General features: G+C 37.5%; 1 protein-coding gene across 3 annotated transcripts in view; it reads right to left on the bottom strand.

The window, feature by feature from the left end:
* The window catches only part of LOC131066729 (ATP-dependent DNA helicase Q-like SIM), a 287,762-nt gene that overhangs the window by 152,060 nt on the left and 115,658 nt on the right, over nucleotides 1-20,044 (bottom strand). For 2 of the 3 annotated variants that reach the window (XM_058001560.2, XM_058001562.2), the window contains 2 exons: nucleotides 10,418-10,517; nucleotides 10,217-10,300 (listed from right to left, as the gene is read on the bottom strand). In XM_058001560.2, the coding sequence (XP_057857543.2) occupies nucleotides 10,217-10,300; nucleotides 10,418-10,517 (184 nt within the window). Of the gene's footprint in view, nucleotides 1-10,178; nucleotides 10,301-10,417; nucleotides 10,518-20,044 lie in introns of all 3 variants that reach the window. The other variant, XR_009358846.1, reaches the window with a different exon arrangement.

The raw sequence follows: 20,044 nt of genomic DNA, 5'->3' as shown, positions 1-20,044 counted from the left end.
TCAAGACAGAGATATATTTGAATTGCAAAGACCTTTATGTCTGCCATTGATTGTGTAAGGAAATGGTTCTATCTGGCACCTGTACATTCAGTTTGGCTTTCGGTTACTTATTTTTAATTTACTTCAATAGCATACATGTGCTTTGCAAACACAAACTATTTTGGTAAGTTCAATAGTTTGGTTGGAGAAGTTACTAAACTATTTGGTGGTTTTTCAACTACTTCTATACCCGATAAGAGATAAAGTAAACACTATTTATTCATTGCCTTGAAGTTCATGGGTTGTTGTGATTGCAATAAAAGGAGATTATTAATAGAAAGATTTTGTTGTGGAGATAAGAAGACATCATGCTGTTTGTGTGAAGAGTATGTATTGTTTGAAAAATTTTATATGTGGTCGATGAAATGAGAAGATACCATTTCTAATAGAAGTGTTGTCTGAAAAGATATAAAGTATTCTGAGAGCATATTTGCTGAGATGTGAAGAGTGATGTTGTTTATCAGAAGTATGTTGCTGTTATAAGTCTGTAAGTAATTCCCTTTGAAGTTGAGCAATGCTATTATAAACAAGAAAGATCATTTACTATGGGATGTTATGACTGGTAATAAGCCTTGTTGAGATTCATGATTCAGGTATAACAGTGGCAGTTTAAATTTGCTGTTTGTTATTGTATGGGCAATATGCGTATCTCACTCCCAATGATATAAAAGTGTCAGTTTTTAGTTTGCAGGTTACTATTGACAATATTTCTGTAATTAGTACACTATTGCATAAAATATCTGAAAGTTAATGATAATCAGACTGCAAACAGTTTCAAGTATACTTCTCAGAATTGTAAATTTGAAGTTGATTATACATATACAGTTTGTATTTGGTTTGTAGAGATTTTATTGCAGATTCATGTCAGTTATCAGAAGTTTGTAAATATTCAAATCAGAATCATTCATTATCATTCAAGCAGAAACCATCGGCTTATATTCAGATTTGGATTAATTGTTAATTCTCAGTTTGGTCTGTTTGGATATTCTAATGTTGTGTTGCAAGAAGAAAATATAAAAGTCGTAACAAGGTGTGAGTTGTAACTGTTACATGTTAAGGATTGGTGCGATATTCTGTTTCATGGAACTGTGATTTTGAATGAGTTGATGCTTGAAGATTTTGTATTCTGAATTGATGAGTTGGCAATCAAATTGTAGAGTTAGGGTGTTGAAAGAGTTGGTGCTCTTAAGATAGGGATTTGGTGGCTCCTTAGGGTTGGTGCCCTTAAAGATTGTAATTGATTTTAACTGTGAGACTGGATTTAGATAGTAGATCCTAGCAGCATTACTCACCATGGTTTTTCCCATCTTGGGTTTCCATGTCAAATCTTGTGCAGTTGTTCCATGTGTGATTGCTTTGCATTATTGTTTTTGTTTTAGTTTAAAAGCAATTTTAAAAAAGGATTTAATTGGATAAATGGTTTTAAGATTCATTTACTACTAATTCACACCTCTCCCCCACCCCCCCTCTTAGTAGTAATCCTGTGTTCTACATGGAAGATTTTATTGTTGATGAATGGCAAACCTATGTCCATACCACTTAGAGTTTGTTGATTACAAATTGCAAGGTGTGGTTGGACTGAACTTATTCAAAAGCTTAACTTCAATTGCTATATGCTTATTGTTCATGATGTTGGTGTGCATAGGTGATATGAAAATCATTCGTGTGTCCCTAGGAGATTGCAACATCTTTGTGTAGTTGTTCCCACATGGTGAAGAAAAGCTTGGTTTGGTGTCACCGATTCAACAACCATTTCCTACATTCTTAGGATTAGTATATGCTTTCTAAACCCTTACCCTTTTGTCCTTTATTTCTTTCAAGATTAACTTAGTTTCCACGTCCCAAGTGTTCATAAACATAAGTCCCCTTGTGATTTCAGCAAAATCACATCATATCACTGAGTCTATCCCGAGCATTAAGTCACATTGTTTGTATTGTAAACCTTGGAGTCATCTCATTTGACTACGTTGTATAGCATATGAGGTTTCTTTGTTCAAGAGGGGATAGAATACCTTGGTATTTTATTCTACGTTCGAGGTGTCCTAAAGAACACAACAACAATCTCCAAATCACTCACAATGTCATCCCCTAATTGAATTATTTAAGATTTATAATTTGAGAACTCCCTCTATTTTAGGTTTGGTGACAGTAATCCAAGCTACCAGTGAGCCATTGATGCAGGGGCATCCTGCTCTTGCAATTTCTAGTTTTATTTCTATTGTTGAAATTTTGGTTTTTGGTTGGTTTTTGTTTTCTTGTTTGGAGTTGGTGTTCTTTATTTTAGGTTGTAGCATATCTCAAGTCTCTAGTGTCGCCTTGGAAAACAGCAAAACAAAGAAACTTCCTGTCTCCTGTCGCCCGAGTGACAAGAATATATTTTGAAAGGAGGATTTAACTGTGTTGGTTGTTATTCTCTCCAAACACGACAATGTTACTTGTCGGTTTGGTTTGCATCGACAATTAGGCAGTTGTTTTGGGATGGCAATCGAACGTTCCAAGGAGGAAATGAAGGGACATAATCGGTTGATAGTTGGAAACCCAAGCGGTTGGCATACTATATGAAGGAGGCCGATAGTTGGAGGAAAGGTTGGACGATGAATGTGTAACCACGGAAGCTATGTGCAAAGGAGACATTGGTCGAAGGAATGAATGCCTTGAAATTTCAATTGACTGTTAAAGACGATTGTTGAATGCTGCCTATGTATCAATTGAGAAATCTCTGAAAATGATAAAGACGTAACAGTGGACAATGGTTCAATTTCTTGTCACAAATCAATAGTGGAGTTTTGGATTTGAAATTCTTCCTATCTCTGAATGTGTATGAAATTGCAGAGTATTTGATTGCTCTTAATTTTGGTTAAAGTAAATCTATTCTTTGTTTTTTTTGTTCAAACCATTTGTCTACAATAAGAAGGGTTGATTGAATTGTGTTTGAAAGGTGAATTTGGTTAAGTGGCCAGTGAGGCTTGCCATCATTTTGGTATCAAAGCCTGCAAATTTTAGGGATTAGAGAGTGTGAACAATACGCCTCCAAGAAGAATGGGTAGAGGTGGAGCCCATGGAAGAGACAGGAGAGGTAATGATGATGGGTTATTGTAGCAATTGATGGAGAGGATGGATGCCTTGGAAAGGGCACAAAGAAGAGGGAGCTCTGATTTGGATGTAAGTGGTGATGAGACAAAGGAGGAAGAACAAGACCAAGAGGGTAATAGAGAAGGGCAAGGAGAGAAGGAAACTTTTGAGGAGAGACAGTCATCAATGTAGGTTCGAAGCCTAAAATAGAAGTTCCTACCTACTGAGGAAGTCTTAATGGAAAAGACTTGATTGATTGGATAAATGATTTAGACAACTATTTTGAGTATGAGGGTGTAGAAGAAGATAGAAGGGTAAAGTTTGCTTGTACCAGATTGAAGGGCCACGCAGCAATGTGGTAGGACTTTGTCCAAACTAAGAGAAGAAAAAAGAATAAGGAGAGAATTCACTCATGGGACCGAATGGTGGCTAAATTGAGAGCTAAGTTCCTTCCTGCTGATTATCAGACCAATCTCTTTAAGAGGTTACAAAATTTGAAGATCTGTCTATAAAGGACTATACAGAGGAATTTTACAAGTTGGTAATCAGATCAGGGCATAGTGAGGAACATGTGGAGAAGATAGTCCATTATATGAATGGCCTAAAGTATAGTCTTCATGACGAATTGAGTCTTGTTGTAAGAACCCTGCAGGTTCTAACTTTCCTGAAATGCTATTGCTGATTTGTTTTTGTGTTTTTCAAAAGTTTTGGATAATTTTCAAATAAAAATAACAAAAAATTGCCAGACAAGAATTGCACATAAAACTAAATAGATGCAAAACTAAAAGCAATTGTAACTATATTATGAATCAAGAAACTGCTACGAATAAATCTAATGCTAATTGCATACCCGTAGGTCCTCAGCTTATTTTAAATATAGAATTCTAGAGTTTGCCAGTCAAGACTGGGAAACTGACCAAAATAGGCGTACAAGTCCTGAATACAATTTCTCCAAGCCAGAAATGAGATGAAACCACCTGAATATGCTAGGTGTTGGGAATGGTGCAACCAGATTGCAAAATAGGAAGGCATTTCAGCCCCCTAGACAACATGTACCTTTTCTAGACCCCACGTGCCAAGCAAGAATTGTACGGACAGCAACAGGAACTTGTACAACTACTTATTGAAATGAAAGATGCTGCTAATTGGGGCAACTAAACCTGAATGCCCTTTCCTTATTGAAAAATCTGCAAATAACTAAAAAAAATAACCTCTGATGAAGCACAATAAGACTCGTGAATGAAGCCCTCTCAGTTGCAATAATTCCGCTAATCTTTCACAGCCTCAAAATCACAGATCCATGAAGAATTATCGTTCTCCAATAGTAAACCCTCTGAAACCCTTGTCTCAAAAAATCCATAGAGCAAAACCAAGCAATTTCAAATAATCAATAATGAATTGAGGTTGAATTGCTTTTTTTCCTTATAACCCCAAATGGAAAAAATTCCAAGAAAGTACGACCAATTGCCTATAAGAATACATTAAATGTATTATGATTACTTTACATAGTTATAAAATGAATTTGGGTGAACTTTTTCATTTAAGTGATTTTTAAAGTCACTTTTAATATTTAAGTGGCTTTTTAATTTATATAGTCACTTTATGACTTTATAATATCCATATAAGTTAATTAAATAACTTAGCCACTAAAGTATTAATATCTGAAGCCATCTAAAGCTGGGGTCAACACTGTATAACCCCCATGTGTCCAAGTGCCCTAACTAAAATAGCACTACTGCAAGATTGACTTACTATATATTGTAAGTCCCTATACTAAGCACATACACTGACTGCAAAGGCCTAGAACTGAAACCAAGACTAAACTGAAGAAGTGGAACTACCCCTGAGACTCTCTATCCAAACATGTTAGCCTAGAAGAGTCCAAATAATGGGCTAACCCATCAACAACTGATGCTAACTAGAGTGGGGACATTACAGTCGGCCCTCCCTGAATTTGCTTGTTCTCAAGCAAACTCAATGTTGGATGTTGTAAAATACTCTCAATCTCCCAAGTAGCATCCTCTATCGAAAGATCTCGCCACTTAACTAGAATTTCCCTGATGACTCGCCTCCGAAGATGACGCTCTCTAGTCTCTATGATGGCCTCAGGTACTAATATCAATTTCCCCTCATCATCCAAGGTTGATAGGTCTGAAGAATGAGCTATATGTTGTCCCAATGCCTTCTTGAGGCAAGATACGTGGAACACATTATGAACCTTACTATCTGTCGGTAAATCTAACTCATAAGCCACCTCACCAACTCGCCTAATAATTGTGAATGGCCCATACTAGCGTGGCTTGAGTTTCTCTAAGCCCTTCTTGCTAAGAGAGGACTGTCTATAGGGCTGCAACATCAAATACACTATATCCCCGATCTCAAATGATCGCTCAACCCTCCTCTGATCAACATATTGCTTTTGTTGATTCTGAGCCTTCTGAATGTTCACACAAAGAGCTCTCATGATATCCCAGTTCTCCTGTAACAAGTCCCCAGCACTCGGTACTCTGCAATCACTCATCAATAAATCCAAAAAACTAGGAGCATCATAGCCATACAAAGCTCTGAAAGGTGTCATCTAAATAGTCATGTGGTGAGTGGAATTGTAACAAGTCACAAAGATGCAACCACTTCACCCAAGTGTAATGTCCCCTTCTCACTAGTTCGCAGACATTTGTGGAGTTTGGCCTATTATTTCACCCTCGTAGGCCAAAGAGTTGATGAGAGGGTCGTTTGGGCAATTGCTTGTGGCTTCACATGTTATTTTTATATGATTTTTTAGTGAGATAATGTATTCTCACGTACGGTGTCACATATGAAGTCAATTGCACTTTATATTATAATGATATTTTAATATTATCTAAAGTGTAATTAAATATTATTTTAAGGTGCAATTAAGTATTATCTTATTAAAAGAGAATCTTCAAGAAAAAGGGACCGATCCTGTGATGTCCCCTTCTAGCTAGAGACATCACTCTAGCTTGTGATTAACCTATCAAAGACCCTCGTAGGCTAGTAGGATTGGATAGAGGGTCACCTTGGCGTGGAGATCTTCCGGGGACAGAGCAGAGTACACTTCTGGGTTGCTAGAGTTTGTTTATGATGAGTTTTGCTTTGAGTTTGGCTTGGTCAGGCTATTTTTAGCAGTTAGAGATGGACCCCTACTATTTTTAGCAGACATCATGGTCATATGGGTGGTCAACTGGTGAGCTCCAATTTCAAACGGCACAGCTAAATTCAAAGTATTCATGGAGTTAGACAAGTTTGAATAACTTAGCATTTATTATTAAGTGATTTAATAATAAAGTTATAAAGTGACTTTATATTATAATCACTTAACTTGAGGGTCAACTCATCATTAGACAGGGCCATGTTTTTAATTAAATTATCTGAGCCAGACTATTGAACTATTAAAATTAAATGCCCATTTAATGATTAAAATCGTTTTGACACCCAAAGTGAAATTAAATGAATCTACAAGCAAAATTGTAATTAAGAGGATTAGGGTACGATTTGCAAAAAGGATATATAGCGTTGAGCTTGGAAAGAAGAGGGATTGCTATTTTGCTATTTTGACATTGTGAAATTGAAAGGGTTTTGCTCTGGAGACTAGGGTTTTCAGCCACCATTGGAGGACGTAGTTGCTTCAATGTTCACCATCTGAGCTGATGAAATATTTAGTGATATTTGTTTTCAGGAAGACTTCATTCAGAGGTCTTATTTGCATCTAATTGTGCAGAATTGAAGAATAAATTCACGAGAAATTATTGCAGATTTATTGAAGAAATTTTGGTGATTAACAAGTACGGTACGGATTGCTACAGTACCGCCGTATGGACTGCTACAATGTCACGTGAACAGTGCCACCGTACGGACTGCTACAGTACTGCGTGAACAGTAAAAAATAAAATTTAAAGATTAAAATTTGCAGTTTGCAGATTTTCATCTACTGGGAGAGCAAAAATCAGGTTTTTATCTTACATTGTAATGAATTTGTTTTTCAGGCATATTGGTCATAGAACAGAATAAACATTCCCTTGATAGTCTCATAAATTAATTCCAGCAGTAATATTATTGTTTCAGAATTATTTTAAGCATAGGAGTTTATTTCAGTATTGTATCATTGCTCATTATTACCCAAAAAAACACAAAAAAAAAAATCCATAAACATTCAAAAACCAAAACAAATTCAAATCAACCGCATTCAAAAGAAATAGTCAGCAGAGGAGAGCCAAGTTGGGTTCTTACATATCCTTCTCAAAAAAAGAATAAATAGGGTATGAGGCTCATTGTTTTGACATCGATTTCTTGACATCTTCTTGTGTTATTGAGCTTGTGGAGCCTAAGGTTTCTGTAGATTGACTATTCCATCTTTGGGAACGGAAACTCCCATAGATTAGCATAATTGAGGTGGTGAAAGATCCACTGAAGGGTTGCATTGTGGAGGTGATAATTCATTCATCTCATTGGTGCTTAATTTGGGGCCAAGGGCCATCTTGCTTGGGGTTCGATTTTGAGAAACCATTGGAGACATTTTGGATGCTAGAGGACTTCACTGATTTTACCATAAAGAGCTGATAGCATCAACTAAATTCTGAGTTATAATTTTGGTTATTTTCAGAATGTGCCATGACTGAGGAATACCATGATTTTTGCTCATAGTGCCCAATTGATGCATCGATCTCACTCCCAAACTGGAGGTATCGATGGTTTTTGGTGATGAAAGGGGGTCTTGGCAGCTGTTGACAATTTATTAGAATCCAAAACACATCAAAACAGGGGCGGTACTGTGAAGAGCACATTTTTGGCATCGAAGAGGTCTCTTTTAGTGGCTATTGCTTGCTTCTTCCACTTCATCATTGGGCGATTATGTAACTAGGGTCCTATCATTGTTTGTATTCGATTTCCATGTCAATTTAGTTTCAGTATTGCTTCTATAGAAGTCATTTGATATCAGGACTATCATTGTCTTTGATTCATGAATGTAAGCCTAGAGTCATGGTATCTACATGTTCTATTGTACTCAGAGATTGCAATTAATTAAGGAGAAATAAGTTGCAGGCCATTATTTGATGATATGTCTATGATGATAGCAGTTTGCATGCCAAGTGTTTGTGAAAATGTCTCTTGGCTGTAGGTGCACATTTTTCACTTGAAATTCATATATATGCCTTGGAAAGATCAAAATAAGCCATTTATGCATTGAGTCTATAGTTTAGATATTATAGAAATTGTTTGCAAGCCTTTCTTGTGCCTTGGTGTCAATAACACGCAGTTATATCAGACTGATAACTCAGACCAACAAGCTTGACGACTGTATGTGAATTATTTGACAATATTCCTTGTGTTATAAACGACAAAACAATTACATCAAATTGGACAAGGGATATTACAGTGGTATCAAAGCTATCATCCTGCCATCCTGTGATCAGTCAATTGTCAGATGAGTGAAAGAGATATCAGATATTATAATAGGGAACAAAGAAGACAGCAGTATCAAATTCCACAAGTACCTGAAGTAGACACATTTTCAGAAGCTTTAAGGGAAAGGGATACCAGAAAAACAGTTGAACACATGTAAAAAGGCTGACTTACCTCGGAAGAAAAGGATGAGAGAATGGAAAGGAAGTTCGATGGAATGATTGAGATGATGACACGTCTACTTGCGAGAAACAAGCTCTTGGTAAGCTTACAATGTCATATTTTGATGGAAATAGTACAACTAGGGCAGTTATTTGTTATGAATTTTAAAGTTGGAATATTGTTTTATCTAAATCAACAATATTTTATTTTATTTTTCTGCATTTCTTGGCATTTAATCATTTCTTATAACTGTATACTCAAAGTTTTGTTTCAGATTGCACCCTAATAGTCGCCGCTATTAGAAATAATGTTTCAAACCCAAAGCTATGTGCAAAAGTATTTTGCAATAATAATAACAAAAAGAGTGAATGTAAGGAGTTAATTCAAAAATGCAAAAGTATCGATATATAGTTCTACTCAGATATCAGTTATAATGTGTTAATAAAAAAGAAAATGTTACTATGATAGAATCTAATTCCATCACAATGTGCTATATGTTATAGCATGTTGACAATCTAGTTCCTAAAAAGGCTAATATACATGGTTGATCAAAACTATATATCTTAATACATGTACAATTGAGCAGACCCTTTTTTTTTTTAAAGCTGAAAACAGTAATTTTGAATGAAATAAAAGACCCTCAGCTATAGAGATAAGACACTATGATAGTTAGAATGTTTTCGGACCATAATGCCTCATGTTTGCGAGTTTCTTCCATATACAATGTAGTGCTCAACAAATTTGTTTTTCACCACCTCCATTCTAGGCATTAAAAACAGAATGAGCTCATGAAATAGATTTTGAAATTATTGTTTCTTATTTCATATATCTCTCTCCAACTAGAAACATCTAGAATTTGTGATGGAGCCTATTTTGCACATGATTTACCCTTAGAAGACTATTTGAGCCCAACTGATAGTTAACTCTATCCAACATTTATTACTTTTAACTTTTAAGAAGTTTGGTGATTTGAGATTTTTACATTAACATTTCACACAAAAGCAAAAAGACAAAATAAATTTATAAATCAAGCTTGTATTTAGAAACTAGTATTACCTCTTTAGCTGACTAGAATTGTCTTGATAAACCACATAAAATTCTTAATTCCTTTTGTTTACTCTTGTTCGAGTTGCCCTTTCAGAGTTCTATTAGATATTATTTCCTGAACAATGGCCTTTAATCCACAGAATTATTTTGCTCACTCAAGACTATTAATACCAGCTTCAAATTGTATAAATTCTTAGCTTGTATTTACAAAATAATATGAACTCTCTTGTTAACTAAAAAACATCTTGGCAAACATCATGAAATCATTAATTTTGATTCCTTTTTTTCTTAATTCAAGCTGCCCTGTTTTTTACTTCAATCACCTAATATTTCCCAACCAATTTCCTTTAATTCCCTGGAACTATTTTGGTTGCTCTTAAACAATAATATAGAATGAATGTCAACTTTTATGGAAATTTTAAAATAAAATAAAAAACCTATGTATTGTAAGATAGGCAATTGGTAGGCAGTATACATTCCACATTTCATTGCAATCAGATCCTCCCCAAAGTACTGAACCAGTGTTTTCGCTCTGCAACATGTTGTTGAAACCCCATATCTACAAAGATATTTAAGAGAGTTACTAACATTTAATAAAAAATGAATAATACCATTCTGAAGTTTTCAGATTAATTATTTAAAAATAGCTTTAAAACGTGAAAGGAAAAAAGAGTACCTAAAACAGTCTGAGAGCATACTAAGTGCATTTTGAGTTTGTTCTGCATCTCTTCTACTAGGTAATAGTGATGGAAGCCTTGTCATGTCAGCATATAAAGCTGTATCAGATATTGAATTAGGTTCAGAAAAGCAAATTATTCAAAATTGTAAATATTTATTTTTTCGACAAGAATACTTTAATCATTGCTTGAATGAAAACCCAAAAGAAAAATGATCATACAAAAAGCTTGAAATTTTAAAAGAAAATATATGTAGACCACATCAAACCAGTGTAAGCGACTCAAAGATAGTGACAATATAGATGTCTGATTTGTCAAATAATCACTAATTATTATAATAGAATGAAACATAGTATTTCTGCAGTAGATAGTGAATAAGTGCGTTTCTATATTTACATGTGTATTCCTTTTAAAACAAATACACAGTTTAATCCAAAATCACACTTACTCGGTAGTTATCATATTGCTACTTATCTTCAAATTAAGATATTTGACAGCATTTCTTAAAATGATAATACTCAAGTCTCAAAATGTCATTTCACAATGAAAATTCAAATTAAAGTGGATATTTAATATTCATATTCTCCTTCATCAAAAGCATCAAGGTCAACATTTGGTTCATTCATTTGAACTACAATCAATTTGATTGCCACTTCAACTAGTTGTATCAAGTGTAGAAGCTCCCTCGCCCAAAGACTGCAGCAAGCTTTGCAACTGTAGCATCTAAATCAGCACACTTGAGGGTTAGATCCCAATTCTTTTTCATGCACTCATTGTATTCAGGTTTCTTATGTGACAAGGGACAAAGTTTGGAGTGTATGTAGACCAAATTGTCTGCATTTTTCACACCCAAACAATTGCACTTGACCTAGTGGATGGAGTATGCACTTCAATTCCACTCAGACAAAGAAGAACTTGCAACCTGTTGGGTTTGCATGCAACATTTAGTATTTAATTTTATATTTCAAACGATTGCACTTGACCTAGTGGATGAAGAATTATGTACTCCAATTCCATTCAGAAAAAGAACTTGCAAGCCGTTGGGTTTGCATGCAACATTTAGAATTTACTTTTATAATTCAAGAATCAAAACTTAAAACATAAATTATAAAATTATATCTTTATAAAATATAATATATAGCATGATAGCATCAAATGAAAAACGAGAAAAATAAAAAATAAAAAGATACATACTTGGGAGAGAATTTTAATTGCAAGAGGCTGCAAGAAAATGGAGCCTTGACCATGTAGATACCACAACTACTCATCAACACTTTTCCCATATTTTCCTAGAAGAGCGAAAACATCATGATTTTTTGAAACTGTGATTTGGCCAAACTCACTCAAAACAATACTTCGGATTTCTCATATGTATACATATTTCTAAATGAAGCCTTGTAGCCAACAACAACCTTCCCACCTAAATATGGTGCAACACTCCTCGGTGAAGAAAGTACCTCTTTGCTATAATGCTTTGGCAACGAAGAAAATGCTAAAAATTAAGGGGGTGATCCTCTTGTTCCAACAATCAGCAATAATCTTTTCGACAATTTTTTGAAAAATGATTCCGTTGGGTCATGTTCGTTGGCCTCTACTATTGCTCTTATTTTCTCCACCGCGGAGTCCATGTCATCATAATTTCACCCAAACATGAGCAATTAGTATCAACATACCTAATCATCCTCATGATGGGCTCAATGAAATTCAAAACATGTCCCACACAAACCCACCACTCATCATCTAGGATCAATGCTGTTACTTTTGGGCTTCTTTTTGTGCTTGACTACCTCCATACACTCCACGAGTTGTTGATGACCATAGAACTCAAGGCATCTTAAACATTCACAAGTCATCTTAAAATGATTGTGTAAGATGAAAATTATGTTTCAGCAACCTAACATGTTATAAAAAAAGTACACATCACATATAAACAATAAAAAATTAAAAATTAAAAATATATTAAAAAATAAAATTTAAATTACCTTAAACAACTCCAACTTCGAGAAGCTCTTTCAACAACTCCAACTTCGAGAAGGTCTTCAATATGGCTTGTGACATATGATGATTAGTCACAAACATTTGAATCTCATTGTCCTCTATGTAGAATTGTTCAACCCATTTGATTTTTGTACCAATCTTTTGAAATATCAAATTGAGTGGGTGAATGTAATGTCCCCTTCTCGAGCATGATCTTCTCAGATGACCGTTGGCCTATTCTGGAGACCCATAGGCTACTCGGACGGTTTGATTAGGGTTTCTTGTGTGGAGGTTGCAGTTGCTCGTGAATTGGTGTTTGAACTGCGGATTCCTTCTGGGTTTTTTGTGGGCTTCGCAGTGATATGTTTCTCTTGGCATTCTGAGCACTTTCTGGAATTTACTATTTTTAGTAAATTCTATTTCTGGCAGTGATCTTATTGGTCTCGGCATAGTTGACTTTCCTCTTCAGTCGCCTCAATTGGTTTATTCAATTTTGGCCTTGGGAATGCAGTTTCGGAGAGATAAGTTCATTTCACTTAAATAACATTATATTTTAATGTTATATTTCCCCCCTTGGCCTAATCTCTTAACTTAATGTTGTTTTAAAAGGTGGTCTTTAAGGGGTGGTTTCATCATTGAGATTATTTTATAATTATTAAGGTTGAATTAAAGCCTTAAGTTGGACGCCAATACTTAAGCGATGAATTTAATTAAAAAGTCAAAATTGAAGCTTTGAAGAAAGGGACGCCATCTATTGGAGGATTAGGGTTTGGCTCTAAAAGGAAGATTAGGGTTTCGAGAAGGTCAACGGAAAATTATAAAAGGAAGCCTTTGGTTCTCTTTTCGTATCTGTTTGTCTACAGGAATGTTATGCTGCCAGATTGGCTTTGGGATTGCTTCGACGAATGTATGCCTCCTAGCTTGGCATTGCTTCTCGCTTGAAAGATAGCGACTAGTGGTGAGATAGTGTAGTTTTGAGAGTTTTTATTGGGATTTGTGCATTGTAATCAGCTTATGGCTTTCTAGTTCAGATTTATGCATATTAGAGAAATTCTGGAAATTGCATTTTCATTACAGCAGGTTGTCTTTTCATTCACAAGTCAAAAAATACCAAAAGATCGTTCTAGGTATTGTTTAGATCCTTTTGTCTGGGAAGGGCACACCTTTGTCTTAAGTTTCAGATTTTTTAGAGAAGCATGGGATTTTTAAAGTAAAATCGCCCCTCTTGCTGGACCGTACCTTTTTGCTTGTCTTGGTTTTCGTGCATAAATTAAATAGAGACTTTTGATCAGCTTTCAGTGTCCTATCTTGGTCGCCATCTTCATAGGATCATATTGCTTTTCGTCTGGTGGAATTTGGTTGAGTTTGGAGTGAGTTGTGAGTGAATCTGTGAGTTACAAGGCTGCTGTTCATGCATGCGGAAAACAGGACTGTCACAAATCAGATTGTCAGGTTGGCTTAAATAATAGAGTTTTGATTTAAGCTTTATTACTTAGTGAAGGAAACTCAATATATATTGTTGCAGCTCTATTCATCTCTTGATTCACATTGATAGCAAGGCATTATCTATCATATTGTAAGTTGGCAGTAGTACTGACAGCAGTTCATAATCTTGCTTTATCATTTTGTAATGCTCGTCTCTACATTTCATAATTGCTTTGTAATATCTTACATCTCCGCCCTATGGTAGCTCCTTTCCCACTCCGGGTCAGAAAGCACATTCTGGGTGTTGAGTTACTTTCAACATTCTCGCTTATTTTCTGTAATTGCATTGTAATTCTTAGTATCTCCGTCATATGGTAGCTCCCATTCCATCTCAGTTTGGAAAGCACATTCTTGAGGTCCAGTTATTTCAATTAATTAGTTGGTAGGGATCCTCTAACCACATGCTCGTCGCTCGCCGGCACATTCTTGGTTAGAGTTCTTTGTATCAGCATTTCTTTCAGATCCTCTGACCAATGCTCACACCTTGCCCACATCGGGATCCTGGTGTACATTCTGGTTAGAGTTGCTTCAGCATCGTTTTGGTTTAGAGCTAACCTTAACGGGTGCATTTTGTTTGTAACTTGCAATTGAAAAAACGAAAAAATTTGGCTCAGAATATTTCAATGGTATCAGAGCCAAGATCTTGCCATCCTGTGAACAAACCGTCTATGAGTGACAGAGAAAAGAGATACATAGCAAGGGAAGACAAGAAAGTTGGAAAACAGTTTCAGCCCTATCAGGCTCCAGAAGGTTAGACAGCCTCAGAGGTCTTGAGGCCTCATTGGGAGTCTTCTCAGGAAACAGATATGGCAGAAGGTGAGAGATCAGAATGAGCCCTCTCAGGAAACAGATATGGCAGAAGGTGAGAAATCAGTTGGGGGTAACGAGAGGTTTGCCAGCAACAGAGATGATAGTGGAAAGGGAAGAGAGAGATCGATATGTCCCGGAAAGAGATTTGAGAGGAAGATGGATGCCCTGATGGATATGGTATCTCTCATGATGGGAAAAGTGGGCCAGAACACAACTCCACAAAGTAACCCTAGACATAGAGGAGAACACAGTGCCTCCAACCAGCATGATGGACATGCTGCTCAGCCTGTTTCAAACACAACACACATTTCTGCCAGCCCTTTCAAACCCACCTTTTTGGTGCCCGTAAACACTCAACCTGATCCTGAAGAGAATGCTTCATTCGTGGAGCAGTTGAGACTTGGCTGTGCGGAGTATGATTCTCTCTCTGATGAAATCAAGATGGATATGTCCTATGATGATTTTATGGATCACAAAAGGAAGAATAAAGGACAAGGGAGACATTATGAGCAAAGAAGACCAACAGTTCAAGGGGACTTGTATCAAGCTGTCAACAAGGTTATACTTCCACACTATGACGGGAGTGATAACAGTTCAGCTCGCGCTTGGATACAGAAGTTGGATAGCTATCTAGCTCTTAGACCCATGGCGGAAGAGGAGGCGATTAAGTTCGCTACGCTACACCTAGATGGGGTGGCGCACAAGTGGTGGTACCATGGCCTAGTCACCTTGGGTCATCGGTCTATCACAACCTATGATGAGTTCACCAATAGGCTCATTGAGAGATTTGAGAAGAAAGATCCTGAAATTCATTTCAGAGAATTGGCACAGTTGAGGCAATATGGCACAGTTGATGCCTACATAGCTCAGTTCCAAAGACTCTCAGTCATGGTCACTGAAATCACAGAGAGGCGGTTGGTGATCCTTTTCAGTGAAGGATTGATGGAACCACTCAAGGGATGGATTAAAGCTTTTGATCCACCCTCCCTACAGGAGGCCATGAAGAAGGCAAGAAACATGGAGTGGGCAGCTCCTAAGGCAAAGTTTCAACCCAGGACATCCTTTCACAAAGGGGATAAAGGGAAAAGACCTCATCAAAGACCTCCTTTGAGACCTCAGCATAAGGAGTTCAAACATCATAATCCTCATGTCACAAGATTAGATCCAGAGACACTAAACGAACTCAAAAGAAAGGGGTTATGTTTCCGGTGTAGGGAAAAATGGTCTCAAGATCCTGTTTGCCCAAAGGGAGTTAAATTTAATCAAATTGAGTAATATTCAGCTGGTGAAAGTAATTCTGATTTTTCAGACCAGCAATCTGATTTTGAAGATAGTGAAGTGGAAAGAGTTCCAGAAGAGTCTGAAGATGAAAAGGAAAGTGGAGGTATTTTGGCTCAGCTTTCGAGCTTTCAAAGAAATGAATCCTTCAAGGTTAGAGGGATGATTAAGGGGCAGCGAATAGTTGCTTTGATTGACACCGGGGCAACACATAACTTCATTGATGAAGTTGTGGTGGCAAAGAAGGGGCTGCAAACAGAAGAGTTTGAAGGCTTCAAGGTCATGGTTGCTGATGGATTCCACATTTCATGTACCAAGAAAATCTCAAACATGACTATGCAGTTGGGAAACTATGAAGTCAACGACGACTTCTATGTAGTCAACATTGGAGATACGGATGCCGTTTTGGGCATTCAATGGCTGCGTTCACTTGGAGAGATCTCCTTAAATCTGCAAACTATGGAGCTCAAGTTTCAATCCGATGGGAAAAGGGCAGTACTAAGAGGAATGTCCAATGGGGGTCCTCGGGTTGTGTCATTCAAGAGAATGGCAAGGCTGATTCGCCATGATCAAGTTGAGTGGGCTGCAGAATGTATGATTCTTCCTGCTAGTCCGGTTGACACTAAGAGAGACTATCCTCCTAATGTTCAATCTTTACTCACAAAGAAGAGCAAGGTGTTTGCTGATTTACCTCCTGGACCACCACCTGAACGGGGTTCGGAGCATATCATAGAGCTCAAGGAAGGAGCTAAACCAGTCATTACAACTCCATATCGGTACCTGAAGAAGCAGAAGGATGATATTGAGAAAAATATTCAGGAACTCTTGGAGATGGGTTTCATTCGTCCAAGCAAGAGTCCCTTCACTTTAGCAGTGGTTCTTGTGAGGAAGAAGGATGGTACCATGCGCATGTGTGTGGACTATCGTGCTTTGAATCAAAGCACCATCAAAAACCGATACCCCATTCCAAGGATAGATGAGCTCATTGATGAGCTACATGGGGCGAAGTTCTTTTCAAAGATCGATTTGAGATCGGGTTACCACCAGATTCGGATGAGAGGATCTGATGTTGAAAAGACAGCTTTTAGATGTCACTATGGCCACTTCGAGTTTCTAGTCATGCCATTTGGGTTGACTAATGCTCCTGCTACTTTCCAATCTTGTATGAACCAAGTTTTTCAGAAGCAGTTGAGGAGGTTTGTGTTGATATTTTTTTATGACATCCTGATTTTTAGCAAGACATGGGAAGAACATCTCAGGCACTTGGAGGAAGTGCTTAGCATCTTAGAATCAGAGAGCTTGTTTGCCAAAGAGTCCAAATGTGAATTTGGAATGAAGGAGCTACTTTACCTTGGCCACATAATCAGTGTTGAGGGAGTGAAGGTTGATCCTGAAAAGATCAAAGTAGTTGTTGATTGGCCACCTCCTGAGAACTTGACTCAGTTGAAAGGGTTTTTGGGTCTTTGTGGATTTTATCGGAGATTTGTGAAAGGCTACTCACAGAATGCTGCTCCTCTTACTGATCTCACGAAAAAAGGAGCTTTTTATTGGTCAGAAAAGGCTCAAACTGTTTTTGATAAGTTTAAGAGGATCATGAGCTCTTGTCCGGTTCTGGCAATTCCGGATTTTTCCAAGCCTTTTGAGTTACAATGTGATGCATCCGGTGAAGGAGTTGGGGCTGTCTTGATGCAAGACAAACATCCCATTGTGTTTGAGAGCAGAAAACTGAGGGGTGTTGAAAGAACATACTCTATCTATGACAAGGAAATGCTTGCCATTATGCATGCATTAGCCAAGTTCAGGCAGTATTTGGTGGGAAACACGTTCGTGGTCAAGACTGATCACAATAGCCTCAAACACTTCATGCATCAGAAGGATCTGAACAAGAGGCAACAAAAGTGGGTGAGTAAACTTCAAGCTTACGACTTTCACATTGAGTATGTCAAAGGGAAAAATAACGTTGTGGCTGATGCTCTGTCTAGGAGACCCCATTTGAGCTCATTGTGTGAGCTTACTGCTGATTGGAAGGACATGTTGCTTGCTGATTATGCCAAAAATCAGTTTGCAACCAGCATCATTGAGGGTACTTTTCATGACGAAAGGTACAAGGTGATTGAAGGGTTGATACACTACAAGGGGAGAATCTTTCTGGTGGCTGATTCTAAGCTCAGGAAGAAGATTTTATTGACATTTCATGACATTCCGCTTGCTGGTCACCAAGGATTCTTTAAGACATATAGGCAGATCCGAGAAAGATTTTCGTGGAAAGGGTTGAAAGGAGAGGTTCAACGCTACATTCAGGAGTGTCCCGTTTGTCAAATGAACAAGAATGAGCATACTCTACCAACTGGTCTACTGCAACCTCTCCCTATTCCCAATCAAAAATGGGAAAGCATATCAATGGACTTCATCACAGGGTTGCCCAAGGTCCAAGGGAAGGATTGTATCTACGTTGTAGTGGATAGACTAACAAAATTTGCACACTTCTTCGCCATTACCAACTCCTTTTCAGCAGCCCAAGTTGCAGATCTGTTTTTTCATGAGGTGTTTAGGTTACATGGGCTACCAAAAAACATTGTGAGTGATAGGGACAGCAAGTTCCTAAGCACTTTTTGGCAAGAGGTCTTCAGAATGAGTGGTACTGTGCTTACTCCAAGCACTAGTTATCACCCCCAAACAGATGGACAAACTGAAATAGTGAACAAGTGGTTGGAAGGCTACTTGAGAAACTATGTTTCGGAGCAGCAAAGAGCGTGGGTTAAGTGGCTTCACATAGGCGAGTACTATTATAATTCTTCTTTTCATATGTCAATAAAGATGTCACCTTTCTTGGCTCTTTATGGTTATGAAGCACCTAGCTTTGCTGATCTGGTGTTTGGTGATAGCAAAGCTCCTCAAGCCAAGGACTTATTGCAGCAGAGTCAAGACATCATGAAATCATTGAAGAACAATCTTCAGATTGCACAAAATCAGCAGAAGATGTATGCTGATCGGAGGCGTGTTGAGCGCTCTTTCGAGGTTGGGGATATGGCTTATCTCAGACTACAGCCTTACAGACAGTCTATTCTCAAGAAGAGTGGAGCTGAGAAGCTCAAACCTCGCTTCTATGGGCTGTTCAAGGTTATCAAAAGGATGGGAGCAGTAGCGTATGAGTTGGAGCTACCTTCAAGTAGTAAAGTGCACAATGTCTTCCACATGTCTCGCCTCAAGAAGGTGCTTGGACATAATGTTGTTGTTGCATCACAGTTGCCTCCTTTGGATAAGGAAGGACAGTTGGTTTTAATTCCAGAGGAGATTCTTGATTCTCAAGAGCGTTCTTTGAGGAAAAGAACAATCAGAGAGTACTTGGTGAAGTGGAAAAACTTGCCTATAGAGGATGCAACTTGGGAGAATGATGAGATTCTGCAACATCCAAGGTTGCGATTGCTTGAGGACAAGCAATCTTGGGGAGGGCGGACTGTAATGTCCCCTTCTCGAGCATGATCTTCTCAGATGACCGTTGGCCTATTCTGGAGACCCGTAGGCTACTCGGACGGTTTGATTAGGGTTTCTTGTGTGGAGGTCGCAGTTGCTCGTGAATTGGTGTTTGAACTACGGATTCCTTCTGGGTTTTCTGTGGGCTTCGCAGTGATATGTTTCTCTTGGCATTCTGAGCACTTTCTGGAATTTACTATTTTTAGTAAATTCTATTTCTGGCAGTGATCCTATTGGTCTCGGCACAGTTGACTTTCCTCTTCAGTCGACTCAATTGGTTTATTCAATTTCGGCCTTGGGAATGCAGTTTCGGAGAGATAAGTTCATTTCAGTTAAATAACATTATATTTTAATGTTATATTTCCCCCCCTTGGCCTAATCTCTTAACTTAATGTTGTTTTAAAAGGTGGTCTTTAAGGGGTGGCGCCATCATTGAGATTATTTTATAATTATTAAGGTTGAATTAAAGCCTTAAGTTGGACGCCAATACTTAAGTGATGAATTTAATTAAAAAGTCAAAATTGAAGCTTTGAAGAAAGGAACGCCACCTATTGGAGGATTAGGGTTTGGCTCTAAAAGGAAGATTAGGGTTTCGAGAAGGT

This window comes from Cryptomeria japonica, chromosome 9 (genome assembly GCF_030272615.1).
Source record: "Cryptomeria japonica chromosome 9, Sugi_1.0, whole genome shotgun sequence".
NCBI classification, from domain to species: domain Eukaryota; kingdom Viridiplantae; phylum Streptophyta; class Pinopsida; order Cupressales; family Cupressaceae; genus Cryptomeria; species Cryptomeria japonica.
The sequence above is the reverse complement of the archived record's forward strand: the minus strand, read 5'-3'. Positions and strand labels throughout refer to the sequence as shown.